Here is a 15322-nt window from a genome sequence, read left to right on the forward strand (position 1 = left end):
CTGCAGTGAAATCATGGACATATTGTTCCATTTGTACACAGCCACAAACCTGGAACTGATTGTCCACAATTTCACTGCAACCACAGATCTACCACAGATCTACCACAGATCTACCACAGATCTACCACAGATCTACCACAGATCTACCACAGATCTACCACAGATCTACCACAGATCTGCCACAGATCTGCCACAGATCTACCACAGATCTGCCACAGATCTGCCACAGATCTGCCACAGATCTACCACAGATCTGCCACAGATCTGCCACAGATCTGCCACAGATTTATCTGTGTGTGTGACAGGGCCTTTAGTTGTGTTGAACTACTGAAATTATTCTTTTTCAGTTGGTTTATTGCAAAATGTAAGTCTGTAAATTTTGCTAGCAATCCTAATTTGCAATGGGGGTTAAATAATTTTGATTGTAACTATACATTGACTACAAACACATGATATCATTTCTATGTTATTGTCCATTTGTGCATTCCTTTTGTTTTACCAGGGTGAAACAGGACCTTCTGGGGAACCTGGTGTCAGAGGGCCTCCAGGGACTCCAGTATGTATATAAAATGGCACCACACCTAAAGTGCCATTAAAGTATAATTACAAAGTAATACACTCTTGATAGTATCTACATTTGCAAGCTAATAAGCCTAAGTTTGGCAAATCAAAAGAGACTATTAAGGCAAAGAATGGCAGAAGTCCAGAAAACAATCAGCATGTAGGGGCAAGAGTTTGGTAACGTTCAGTGGTACTTACAGCTTTGTAAATCCTTCAGAATTTTCTACATATCTGCAATAGTTTGATCCAAAACATCATCAGATTTTCACAGAAGTATTAACAATACACTGTGTGTAGAATTATTAGGCAAGTTGTATTTTAGAGGATTTTTTTTTATTATTGATCAACAACTATGTAATCAATCAACCCAAAAGACTCATAAATATCAAAGCTTAATATTTTTGGAAGTTGAAGTGGTTTTTTTTTAGATTTGGCCATCTTAGAAGGATATCTGTTTGTGCAGGTAACTATTACTGTGCAGAATTATTAGACAACTAAATAAAAACCACATATATTCCCATCTCACTTGTTTATTTTTACCAAGTAAACCAATATAACTGCACAAAATTTAGAAATAAACATTTCTGACATGCAAAAGCAAAACCCCCAAAAATGAGTGACCAATATAGCCACCTTTCTTTATGATGACACTCAACAGCCTACCATCCATAGATTCTGTCAGTTGCTTGATCTGTTTACGATCAAAATTGTGTGCAGCAGCCACAACAGCCTCCCAGACACTGTTCCGAGAGGTGTACTGTTTTCCTTCCCTGTAGATCTTACATTTTATGAGGGACCACAGGTTTTCTATGGGGTTCAGATCAAGGGAATTAGGGGGCCATGTCATTTTTTCATCCACACTGTGGAGTAGTTGGATGCATTTGATGGAGCATTGTCCTGCATGAAAATAATGTTTTTCTTGAACTATACCGATTTCTTCCTGTACCACTGCTTGAAGAAGTTGTCTTCCCAAAACTGGCAGTAGGTGTGGGAGTTGAGCTTCACTCCATCCTCAACCCGAAAAGGTCCCACAAGTTCATCTTTGATGATACCAGCCCATACCAGTACCCCACCTCCACCTTGCTGGCGTCTGAGTGAGAGAAGAGCTCTCTGCCCTTTGCTGATCCAGCCTCTGCCCCATCAATCTGGCCCATCAATCTGGCCCATCAAGAGTCACTCTCATTTCATCAGTCCATAAAACCTTTGAAAAATCAGTCTTAAGATATTTCTTGGCCCAGTCTTGACGTTTTATGTTATGTTTCTTGTTCAAAGGTGGTCGTTTTTCAGCCTTCCTTTCCTTGGCCATGTCACTGAATATGGCATACCTTGTGCTTTTTTGATACTCCAGTAACATTGGAGCTCTGTAATATGGCCAAACTGGTGGCAAATGGCATCTTGGCAGCTTCACGCTTGTTTTTTCTCAATTCATGGGCAGTTATTTTGTGCCTTTTTTGCCCAACACGCTTCTTGCGACCCTGTTGGCTATTTGCCATGAAACGCTTGATTGTTCGGTGATTACGGTTCAAAAGTTTGGCAATTTTAAGACTGCTGCATCCCTCTGCAAATCTAAAATCTAAAAATAAGGAGCGCTAATAGTGTAATACCAGATGGATAAGTACGGTATATAGGAATATACACTTACCGAATTTAGTTGCGAAAGTCACAACCACTAGTGCGCATGAGATACTGGCATCTGCTGCAGCCCCACGTGGATGAACATTCAAAATGGAGCAGAGAAGGGGTTAAAGCCGCGCATCAGCCAAAATGAAGATGTGGAGATGTTGATGATTATAAACTATCTTTTTATTCCATAGGTCTACGTGTTTCGAGGTGAAAACCTCTTCCTCAGGACCAGTACATCAACATAAGTCTGTTGATGTACTGGTCCTGAGGAAGAGGTTTTCACCTCAAAACGCATAGACCTATGGAATAAAAAGATAGTTTATTATCATCAACATCTCCACATCTTCATTTTGGCTGATGCGCGGTGTTAACCGCATCCCTCTGCAAGACATCTCATAATTTTGGACTTTTCAGAGCCCGGCAAATCTCTCTTCTGACCAATTTTGCTAAAGGAAAGGAAGTTGCCTAATAATTAAGCACACCTTATATAGGGTGCTGATGTCATTACACCACACCCCTCCTTATTAGAGAGATGCAAATCACCTGATTTACTTAATTGGAAGTTGGCTCTCAAGCCTATACAGCTTGGAGTAGGACGACATGTATAAAAAGTATCATGTGAACAAAATACTTATTTGCCTAATAATTCTGCACACAGTGTAGATAACAAGAACCAAATCTAGCAAATATTTAAACATAGCAAACCTTATTTTTTAAATAAAGAAAATGGTCCAATATCACATGACTGTGACGGAAAATAGTATCTGAACCTTTGCTTTAAAAGGGGTGGTTCGAAGGCTGAATACATTTTCATCTAAATCCCTATTTATTGACTCAATCTAAACTACATTCTAATATTGATGCATTAGAAATTCCATATTCTTCCCTGACTACATTATATAGCTTCTATTGATTTTTTTTCCCTTATTTGCTGTTTGGTGATGTTTAATTTTAAGAACCCCAGTGCATGCTGGAATACTCAAATGATGCATCATCAAGCGGGTGTGGAGGCTGCGGTCACTGTCACAAATTCTGCCTCCTCCCTGAAATGAAGAGTCATCAGCGACACATTTTTCAGGGGCTGTTCTGGCCCCTCCTGCATTCCTACGTACAGTTATTGTTAAATTTTTGCAGTTACAGTGCTCTATGTGCTGATGGCTTGGATCAGTAGAGCTGGCAACAGAGCAGTGTTGGAATACCTGAGTCCAATACCGCCCTCACAAGGGACATCACTTGTGGGGCCGGCGCTGGTCTCTGACTGCTTCTGCGTACTCTACTGGTCTGAGCTGGCAACACAAAGCGTGCTATCACTGCGCAAATTGCACAATGTCAGTGTACAGGGACACAGTAGGGACCAGTCCAGCCCCTGAAATGAGTATCATTGAGTGTAGAAATGAGTGTTGTTTCAGGGAAGGGGCAGATGCTGAGACAGTGACTGCAGCCTCTGCTGCCTGTCGACACTTCGTTTAAGTATCCCAACATGCACGTGGATTTTCAAACGAAGCGTCATTAGACAGGAAGTAAACAAAAAGATCAATAGAAGCTATTGAGAAATTCCATGCCTACCACTGACCACGAGTGACATATGTAGTCTTGTTCTGAGAACGAGGCTCTATAGGGTGGGGTAATTCCAGGTCAGTGCCAGGTACAGAATTTCTCACAAGTCTATGAAATTCTGTGCTTGCTGCTGACCATGAGTGACCTATGGAGCCTTGTTCAGAGAACGAGACTCCATAGGTTGGGGTAACTCCTGATCAGCCCCAGGCATGGAATTTCTCACAAGAATGAAAAATTCTGTGCCTGTTGCTGACCACGAATGGCCTATGGAAACTCTTTCTAAGAATAATGCTCCATTCTATGGATGTTGTGGAACATTACATCATTGGATTACATTGGAACTTCGAGGTTTTTTTAATTAATAAATTGCTGGACGAGGAAGTGTCTGGAACCCTTTCTGACTCTATCCTACCACTGTCCTCCATATCTTCAGTGCACGACACAAACAGTGCCACCACTTTCTACAACGCCACTCTCACATCAGCTATTGATTCAGTTGCTCCTCTTGTGCATGGCAGAGTGAGACAAATCAATAGACAACCCTGGCACAACAGCCTCACTAAAAAACTGCGGCAAGTGTCTAGGGCTGCAGAGCGGCGCTGGAAGAAAACGCACTCCCAGGAAGACTTCACCACATTCAAAAATGCAATTCACACATTTCGCTTGGCCCTTACCTCGGCTAAACAGGAATACTTCAGAAACCTCATATCCTCTTTAACACACAACCCCAAACAGCTCTTCAATACTTTCAACTCCCTCCTTCGCCCACCACTGCCCCCTCCAACCTCCCTCATTTCCGCAGAAGAATTTGCCACATATTTCAAAGAAAAGATCGACCAAACCAGACAAGTCTTTTCTGCTCAACCACCACAACCCCTTCATATAACAGACCACTGCTCCTCCCCCATAAACTTCCTCTCCACTATCACCGAAGAAGAGCTTGCACATCTTCTCTCAAAAGCGCACCTCACCACCTGCGCACGTGATCCCATCCCAACCCACCTCCTCCCCAACCTCACCACTATCCTAATTCCAGCCTTAACCCATCTCTTCAACCTATCTTTATCAACTGGTACCTTCCCTTCTGCCTTTAAACATGCAACAGTCACACCCATCCTAAAGAAACCTTCCCTCGACCCAACCTCTGCTGCCAGCTATCGCCCCATATCGCTACTCCCATTCGCCTCAAAACTCCTGGAACAGCACGTCCATGCTGAACTTTCCTCCCACCTCTCCTCTAACTCTCACTTTGACAACCTACAGTCCGGCTTCCGTCCACATCATTCCACTGAAACTGCCCTGACAAAAATCACAAATGACTTACTTACTGCCAAAGCTAACAACCACTTCTCTATACTCCTACTTCTAGACCTATCCTCAGCTTTTGACACTGTTGACCACTCCCTCCTACTACAGATCCTCTCTTCCCTTGGTGTCAGAGACCTCGCCCTCTCTTGGATCTCTTCATACCTCTCCAACCGCACTTTTACTGTCTCCCACTCCCACACAACCTCTTCATCCCGTCCTCTCTCTGTTGGTGTCCCTCAAGGCTCTGTCCTGGGACCATTACTTTTTTCTATCTATACATTTGGCCTGGGACAACTCATAAAGTCCCATGGCTTCCAGTACCACCTATATGCCGATGACACTCAGATCTACCTCTCTGGTCCAGATGTCACTTCTCTGCTGTCCAGAATCCCAGAGTGCCTATCTGCTATATCTTCCTTCTTCTCCTCTCGCTTCCTAAAGCTCAATGTGGCCAAAACTGAGCTGATCATCTTTCCTCCATCTCCCCTACACTCTCTACCTGATCTATCTATTACAATAAATAACATCACGCTCTCCCCAGCACCCAAAGTTCGGTGCCTCGGAGTGACCTTTGACTCTGCCTTGTCCTTCATACCACACATTCAATCCCTCACCACCTCCTGTCGTCTTCAACTCAAAAATATTTCCAGAATCCGTCCCTTCATCAATTCTCAATCTACAAAAATGCTAGTGCATGCTCTCATAATCTCCCGCCTCGACTACTGCAACATCCTCCTATGTGGTCTCCCTGCTAACACGCTCGCCCCTCTCCAGTCCATCCTTAATGCTGCTGCCCGACTGATCCACCTCTCGCCTCACTACCACCCCGCTTCTCCTCTCTGCATGTCCCTTCACTGGCTCCCAATCTTCCATCGTATCCAATTCAAACTACTAATACTGACTTACAAAGCCATCCACAAATTGTCTCCTCCATATATCTCTGAACTAATCTCTCGCTACACTCCAAAACGTAATCTCCGGTCCTCCCAAGATCTCCTTCTATCCTCCTCTCTCATTCGCTCCTCATGCAACCGTCTCCAAGACTTCTCCCGAACATCCCCAGTCTTCTGGAACTCACTGCCTCAACACGTCAGATTATCTACTACACTTGCAAACTTCAAACGGAACCTAAAGACTCATCTGTTCAGAAATGCCTATAACCTTGAATGACCTCACTGCCCCACCACCGTGCGGAGCTGCCGCCCCACCACCGTGCGGAGCTGCCGCCCCACCACCGTGCGGAGCTGCCGCCCCACCACCGTGCGGAGCTGCCGCCCCACCACCGTGCGGAGCTGCCGCCCCACCACCGTGCGGAGCTGCCGCCCCACCTACACCCCACCTACTGTCTCCTCCCCATAATCCTATAGAATGTAAGCCCGCAAGGGCAGGGCCCTCTTCCCTCTGTACTAGTCTGTCTACTGTAACTTGTACATGTATTTTGTATGTAACCCCCTTCTCATGTACAGCACCATGGAATCAATGGTGCTCTATAAATAAATAATAATAATAATAAAAAGTCTTTATTCAAATAAACAATTTTTTTCCTGTGTGTGTTTTTTTTTTACTTTACATTTACCGGGTTAGTAGTGGGGGTGTCTGATAGACACTTCTCTATGACTAACACTAGGGCTTGCCACCAGCTGACATTACACAGCTTACATCTACCCCATAAACCATTTCCTCAATTACTACCTCCCCAGGGCAATCAGGAAGAGCCTCGGCCATGCCAGAATTGGTTCATCTAATGGATATGCCACTTCTGGGGTGGCTACGGGCTGCTATTTGTAGTCTGGGAGAGGCCAAATAATCATGGGCCCTCCCAGCTTGATAACATCAGGCTACAGCTTTCTGCTTTACCTTGGCTGGTTATCAAAAATAGGAGGGACTCAAGTCCAGGTATCAAACAAAACATTTAACTAAAGTTTGGACAAATCTGGCAAACTCAAACATCCATGGGTCTGCCCATCTCTACCGCTCATCCCTACACAAGACTCTAACTTCACCTTCAAATTATCTTGCTAATCCTAAAAGTTCAAATACTTTTGTTACTCACAACCATGTGATATTGGATAATTTTCTTTATTAAAAATGGCATTGGCTGTTATCTTTGATTCATTTGTTTTATTGGCTTCTTTTTACTTTAGCACTTGTGTAAAAATCCGATGTAGTTTTAGATTAAATTTATGCAGAAATATGGAAAATTCACCACTTTATTTCTAATGAAAAAAACAAAACATTGTATATTCTACATCAAGTTTCGTTTTTCTTTATCTTTTAAAATAGTTAAAAAAAATGTTGAAACATACTGCAATATACAAAGATACATAAATGTCAATGTCTCTAATAATATACCGTAGCATTATATAAAGTCATAAACAGTTAACAATTGACATATACAACATATCTAAATGAGACTAAGACATTAACTGTCAGTGTTCTGTCCAGTTTAAATTTGGGTGGGATCCCACACACAAATATGGCCCCTAAGAACCTTGCAATACTTATAGTATATCTATTTCAGGCCAGATTCTCTCACGTCTTCATTGTTTGGTAGCACACAGTATATTTCCTTTGTGTTGTTCAAATTACAATGCTATAAGTCAAATTTCTTCATCTAGTTTGTCTAATAACTTTAGATATTTTTGGATGTGAAAAAGTAGGTTGAAAAGAAATAGGAATAACTCCAGATGGAGCAAGACATTGGGAATTCCCTTTTGGAAAATGTGACTTTGGAAAAACTGATTTCTTTTCCAAATTGTTCTTGGAAATAAGAGTCTCTTAAGGGGAACAACCAAAGCTCTAATAGATATCTTAATAACACAGCTCCAATAAATCAATTAGACACTATATAATATAAATATATGTCTAGCTATCTATCTATAGTCCTATACACAGTGCCAGTCAAAAGTTTGGACACGTGTTCACGCAATGATTTTCCTTGTTCTAATTGAATATGAACTTTGTGGACTGAAGGTAGAAAAACCACAAAAGAACACACATGGAAACAAGCTGTCAAAAACATGTGAAATAAACGAGAATATGTGTGAAACTTTAGATTTCTCAAATAGTCCCTTTTTACTCTTAGTACAGCTTAACCCACTACTCCCTTTGCATTCTCTCAAGAAGCTTTATCAGATATGTTTCCATCAGTAATGTTTTCAGATATAAAACTATATATACTATATATATACACACACATATATATATATATATATATATACAGTATATATACTCGTATATATGGAGAAATAAGCATTGAAGTATTGTATTGTAAAAGTGCTAATAACAACTCATCTAATCTACTCATCTACTCAGACAAAGAGATGAAACCATAAATGTCCACAAGTTAAGTTATGTGTAATAATGAAAAATAACATGGGGAAAAGTATTGATCACAAGAAGAGAGGTGTAAAAAGCCATGGATAGCGATGACACTAGCTATAATCTATCAGTAATTGGAAAGCAATTCTGCCACTTATTGAAAAATAGCATCAGCAGTTTCAAGTGACTGCCTATAAAAAGGTGTCTTATTGTCTTATTTAATCTTTCTTGAGTAACATCTTTTTAATAAGAATTTCTAAACTACTGAAGGTTCCAGTGAGCACTGTTGGGGCAATAATCAGGAAGTGGAAAGAACATCATTTCACCATAAAATGACCATGGCCAGGTGCCCCCCGCAAGATTTCAGACAGAGTGAAAAGTATAACCAGAAGTGTTGTCCAAGAGCCAAGGACCATTTGTGGAGAGCTACAGAAAGTCCTGGAATCAGCAGGTACAATTGTTTGAAAGAAAACTCTATCTCCGTGGCCTGTATACATGCTCATCAGGCAAGACTACATTGCTGAACAAAAAGCAAGTTAAATTGCATTTAACATTTGCTCAAAAACACTTGTATAATTCTAGTAAATACTGGAAGAATATAATCTGGTCAGATGGGACCAAAATGTACTCTTTGGATGTCATAATGCAAACCATGTTGGAGGTCAAAAGGCACTGCATAGTACCCTCAAAACACTATGCACACAGTGACGTTTGGAGGTGGGAACATCATAATTTGAGGCTGTTTTTAAGCATAAGGCACTGGAAAAATTCATATAATTGAAAGAAAGATGAATGGACAAATGTACAGAGACCTTCTTGATAAAGGTCTGCTGCCATCTATCAGGATGATGAAGATGAAATGAGGATGAACATTTCAGCAAGACAATCATCCCGAACACACAGCCAAGAAAACTCTCAATCCGTTTCAGCGAAGAAAAATAAAGCTGTAAGAATGGCATAGCCAATCACCTGACCTGAATACAATAGAAAATGTATGAAAGGAAGTAAAGTTCAGAGTTCAAAGAAGGAGGCCACAGAACTTTCAGGATTTGAAGAGTGTTTGTGTGGAAGAACGGGCCAAAATCACACCTGAGCAATGCATTTGACTAGTTTCTCCATTCAAGAGGCATCTTGAAGTTTCATCACCAACAAGAGCTTTTGTATAAAGTTTTAAGTAAATATCAGCAAGTGTTCAATGCTTTCTCATTTTGTCATTTCTTATTATTGCATATATCTTAATTTATGGACATCTATGGTTTGATTTCTTTGTCTGTTCTGTGTCAATTGGATTGTTACTGAAATCTAGTGAGAAATTCATATCAGTAGCACTTTTAAAAATATATTAACTTGGAATATTGGTGACATGTTCAATACTTTTTTCACCCACTGTATATGTACTCTTACATTTAGGGCTAGGACACACAGTGAGCAAAAAAATTGCATTCCCATCAGACCCATTTTCCTCTATGGGGCCGTTCCCATCTGTGAATATTTTCTCAGCCCTAATTGTAGTGAAACATAGCACTGCAGTCGGATAACACTGGAGTGCAGTGCAATAATTGCATCAGCTGGCAATGGAGGAGATAGGAAGATTAATCCTTCCCTCTACTCCACAGCAGACGCCCTTTCTTAAGCAGCTGTGATCTGATCGTAGGATTGGATCACAGTGGCATGACACTCTGCTTACACTCGCAGCACAGCAGAAGCCGAGGGTTGCATCCGATACACTCGCATCAGATGCCATACGCTCGCGTGGCCCCAGCCTTACTGCAGGTTATAGAAATATGGAACACGTCACCAATTTTTTAAGCAAATATATTTCTAAGGGAGCTATTGACATCAATTTATCTTCAGATATTGCTAACAAGCCATCCAATACACACAAGCAAAGAAATTAAACAATAGATGTGAATAAAAATATGTTAAAAACAACTAAAATAGACCATAGATTATATTGACAAACATAATAAAGCACATGCCTTGTCCTCAGATGACTAACCACGGTGAGCTGGTCAATTCACTTACTCTTCCGGAAAATGAAAATTTGTATATACCATAAATATAAAGACAAGCTGCAATTCATATTCTTTAATTCATTTTATTTTACACCTTAGGGAATGATGGGAGCAGAAGGTTTACCTGGTTCACCTGGAATACCTGGACCCAAGGTAATAATATACCGTATGTTATTTTATTGTACCCCTTGATACACCATTATGTATTGTTATGTTTTTGGCACACCTTGACATACTATTTAAGGTTATTACAGTGACATTTGAGCTGATGATAATTTGTGGACACTTTAGTTAACCCTTTAGTGCATTGATCAAATTGACATCACAGCTTTGTTTAATAAATGCTTATCATGTGAGACAACTAGTGACATATCTCACTTAATTAAATCCTTGGATATCAAAGTGTAGACTGGAGGAAAAACGGGTTTAAAAACCGCGCTAGGAAACCACGAGCAAGGATGTAAATGAATATTTTTCTTTTATTTAGATAATTCCAACGCGTTTCGGAGACCCATCTGTCTCCTTCCTCAGGGAAAAAGAATCTTTTTCCCTGAGGAAGGAGACAGATGGGTCTCTGAAACGCGTTGGAATTATCTAAATAAAAGAAAAATATTCATTTGAAGATTCTTTTTTAAACCCGTTTTTCCTCCAGTCTACACTTTGATATCCTTTGCTCAGACACGGGGCCGCTGCTGAACCACTAAAGCACTCATCCACGTTCTCTAAGGGGTTGTGACTGGCACAACCCAGCCAGGTGAGTGTGTTTTAACCCTTTTTCCCTCTGCCCTGTAAATCGGGTAAGACCCTATTGCGCCTTTTCTCTCCTACTACAGCTTCTCTTAATTAAATCCTTGTAACCTCCACATCTGCTTTAACAAATATATTTTAGAACAATGATGGACACAATTAAAATATTATTTTACTAAGTATCAAAATATGTGTAGGAAGTACAATGTGTTCCACTACAAGTAAAAGCAAATAATTGCTTACTTAGTCTTTGATCTTCATTTAAATGATATATTGATATTAAAGGCATATGACTGAATAATTAAACATTTACAAAAGGACCTCATTATCCCTTTTTGCCCCCTATCACAGAAACAACCTCCATTTACATTTCTTATAACTAGCTACAAGTTTTTTTTCATCAACTAAAAGAAAGGTTTGATCCATAAATATCTAAAATACGTTTTAGGCCTCATTCAGACGCCCATGATTTTTATCCAGCTCTGTTACATATCTGAAGCCACAGAGCGTGATGATGGAACATGGCTACCGCTGCGGACTTCAGGCAGAGACTGAGCTGCATGATCAGCAGTGACGTCACTCAGAATATTTGCGGTCACACCAGGGGGTTTCCACGGTCCCCCACCTGTGATCACAGGTAACCTGACCTCAGGTGCCCTCAGTAAAGTCAGTAACCTCTACTCAGGTGAAACCTGCATCTCCTGGCAGAAAACTGCCGAAAGATGTAGATTTGGTGCTTACACCATTTTCCTGCACCCAATCTATACCTCCTTGCAAAAAAAAAATTGCATCACTACCGCATCATATCGCATGTAGTTTTGATGCATGTTTTTGTAGGAGGTGTAGATTGGGTGCATGAATATGGTGTGAAAATTCCATCATCAAATCTACATTTCTTGGTCGAAAAATGGCAAAAAAAGGTTTTCTGCCAGTTGATGCAAATTTGGTGATGGAATGTTTACACCAGATTTCAGCACCAAATTTGAATCTTCTGGCAGAAAAAACTACCGTATTTAAAAAATCAGATTATCGGGTCCCATTGGTCCCGGTTATCTGTGAATCTGCCCAATACTACTCTTAAGCAATCCTACGAGCAGCTCTTACAGAAATTTTGCTTCATCTTCCAGACCTTATCTTGACCTCCACTGATCCTGTTAACTGTCAATTTTTAGTTACATTTCAAACTGAGGAAAGGGCAGCTTGAAAATGCTTTGCTGTCTTCTTATAGCCTTCTCTTGCCTTGTGTACCTCTATCATTTTCATTTTCAGAGCGCTAGCAACTGCTTAAAAGAACCCATGGCTGCTGGTTTTGGCACAGAGAAGGCTAGGTTCTTATAAAGCTGTGAAATTTGCTTCCTCTGACCTTTCCTAATGAAGAAAATGAAGAAGCCATAACCTTAACAGACTTATTGTGGTCTGAAACCTTGGTCAAAGTTATCTGAGCCCACAAATCTCCAAGGGGTTTAAACGTTTGTATCGTCCCATTTTCCTTTTTGTAATGTTTAAGATGAAAATACATATTTTTTTGCCTAAAATAGGAATGAAATGTGTCATTTTTCACTTTATGCCTTTTAGAGATCATTTCATCTTCAACTTGCTTAACTCTTCACAAAAACATTAATTTTGACCAGGGGTGCACAAACTTTTGCATGCCACTGTATATATCCTTGCCTAAGGGCACATTCGGACATCCATTTTTTGCATACTAGTTTTATCTCTGTTTTTCACATATAGATTTGTACTTATCATGATGGACCAAGTGGTCAGCTCAAAACCACTGAGACGTCCAATATTTAGGCTAGTGTCAAATCAAAATTGCCAATGTACATCTAAAAGTCAGTGAAAGCATAGAACATCACTTGGACGCCATCTGGGTGCTGTCTTTATTTCATGTACTGGTCGTTATTAAAAGCTTGAGAATTTTTTTTTTCTCATCCAAGAAATAATTATTAAACTCCGACCAAACTCTGATGACACTGTGCTGAAACCTGGAAGAAACACTGATCAAGAACTCTGCTGAAACTCAGAATATTTTCTTCTTACATGAAAAATCTGACGTCTGAATGAGCACCAACATAGTCCACAAATAAGTCTATCCAACATAAAAGTTGATTTAAAAGTAGTAATTAGCAAATTCAGAGCAAATCCAAGGTCAATCCCAGCCCTATCCAGATGGGAAAGAATGGAATGCTCTATAAGGGGCCAAACGGATCATTCTGTATCTCAGTGTTAGGATCTAAAGGATTGGTTTACCACAGAATGTGCATAATAATTATTTTTCCAAATTCTAGATGTCATTGTATTCGGATAGCAAAAAAAAACTAAGCATAATATATTAAACAGAGTAAGCAAAAATAGTAATCAAGTATTTGCATTGTCCACAAATGCAAAACCAGTCTTAGATAATGTTTGTGCGACTTTTTAATGAAAGTCAAATGGCTCAAGAGTGTTGTTTGATCGTGTCTTACATGTTCCATACCTTACCCCTTATAAATAAAGAATGCAAAGAATACTATATATATATATATATATATACTAGAAGGTGGCCCGATTCTACGCATCGGGTATTCTAGAATTTACGTATTGTGTAGTTCATGTATGATTTTTGTTATATATATATATAGATGTTGTTGTGTGTAGTTACCAAGTGTTTGTGTAGGGCGCTGTACATGTTCTGGGTGTTGTCTGGGTGTGATGGGGGGTGAGAGCAGTGTTGTTTGTGTGTTGCGTTGTTTGTGGAGCACTGTGTGTGTAGCGTTGTGTGTGTGTGTTGCGCGGTTTGTGGGGGTGTGTTGTGTTTTGGGGGGAGGTATGTTTTGTGCAATGTGTGTGTTGTGCGGTATGTGCGTATATTTGTGTGTGCAGCGTTGTCTGTGTGTGGGTGTCTGTGTAGGGCAGTTGTTTGTGGTTCCCAATGTGTGTGTGTGGTGTGTTGTGCAGTGCGCGCGCGCGTGTGTGTGTGTGTTGGGGGAGGTGTGCACTTCCCATCGTGCTCCATCCCCCATGCAGCGCACTCCCCATCGTGCTCCATCCCCCATGCAGCGCACTCCCTATTGTGCTCCATCCCCTATGCTGCGCACCCCTCCATCATGCTCCATCTCCCATCCTGCGCACTCCCAAACGTGCTCCATCCGCCATGCTGCGCACTCCGAAACGTGCTCCATCCGCCATGTTGCGCACTCCCAAACGTGCTCCATCCGCCATGCTGCGCACTCCCAAACGTGCTCCATCCGCCATGCTGCGCACTCCCCATCGTGCTCCATCCCCCATGCTGCGCACTCCCAAACGTGCTCCATCCGCCATGCTGTGCACTCCCCATCGTGCTCCATCTCCCATGCTGCGCACTCCCAAACGTGCTCCATCCGCCATGCTGCACACTCCCAAACGTGCTCCATCCCCTATGCTGCGCACCCTCCATCGTGCTCCATCTCCCATCCTGCGCACTCCCAAACGTGCTCCATCCGCCATGCTGCGCACTCCCAAACGTGCTTCATCCGCCATACTCCGCACTCCCCATTGTGCTCCATCCCCCATGCAGCGCACTCCCCATCGTGCTCCATCTCCCATGCTGCGCACTCCCAAACGTGCTCCATCCGCCATGCTGCGCACTCCCAAACGTGCTCCATCCCCTATGCTGCGCACCCTCCATCGTGCTCCATCTCCCATCCTGCGCACTCCCAAACGTGCTCCATCCGCCATGCTGCGCACTCCCAAACGTGCTTCATCTGCCATACTCCGCACTCCCCATCGTGCTCCATCCCCCATGCAGCGCACTCCCCATCGTGCTCCATCCCCTATGCTGCGCACCCCCCCATCGTGCTCCATCTCCCATGCTGCGCACTCCCAAACGTGCTCCATCCACCATGCTGCGCACTCCTAAACGTGATCCATCCGCCATGCTGCGCACTCCCAAACGTGCTCCATCCGCCATACTCCGCACTCCCCATCGTGCTGAATCCCCCATGCTGCGCACTCCGAAACGTGCTCCATCCGCCATGCTGCGCACTCCCAAACGTGCTCCATCCGCCATGCTGCGCACTCCCAAACGTGCTCCATCTGCCATGCAGCGCACTCCCAAACGTGCTCCATCCGCCATGCTGCGCACTCCCAAACGTGCTCCATCCGCCATGCTGCGCACTCCCAAACGTGCTCCATCCGCCATGCAGCGCACTTCCAAACGTGCTCCATCC

General features: G+C 42.1%; 1 protein-coding gene across 1 annotated transcript in view; it reads left to right on the plus strand.

The window, feature by feature from the left end:
- The window catches only part of COL21A1 (collagen type XXI alpha 1 chain), a 415279-nt gene that overhangs the window by 330201 nt on the left and 69756 nt on the right, over nucleotides 1-15322 (plus strand). The window contains exons 18-19 of the mRNA XM_075340296.1: nucleotides 503-556; nucleotides 10485-10538. Coding sequence (XP_075196411.1) covers nucleotides 503-556; nucleotides 10485-10538 — 108 coding nt within the window. The remainder of the gene's footprint in view (nucleotides 1-502; nucleotides 557-10484; nucleotides 10539-15322) is intronic.

Source organism: Anomaloglossus baeobatrachus, chromosome 3, assembly GCF_048569485.1.
Source record: "Anomaloglossus baeobatrachus isolate aAnoBae1 chromosome 3, aAnoBae1.hap1, whole genome shotgun sequence".
Classification (NCBI taxonomy): Eukaryota; Metazoa; Chordata; class Amphibia; order Anura; family Aromobatidae; genus Anomaloglossus; species Anomaloglossus baeobatrachus.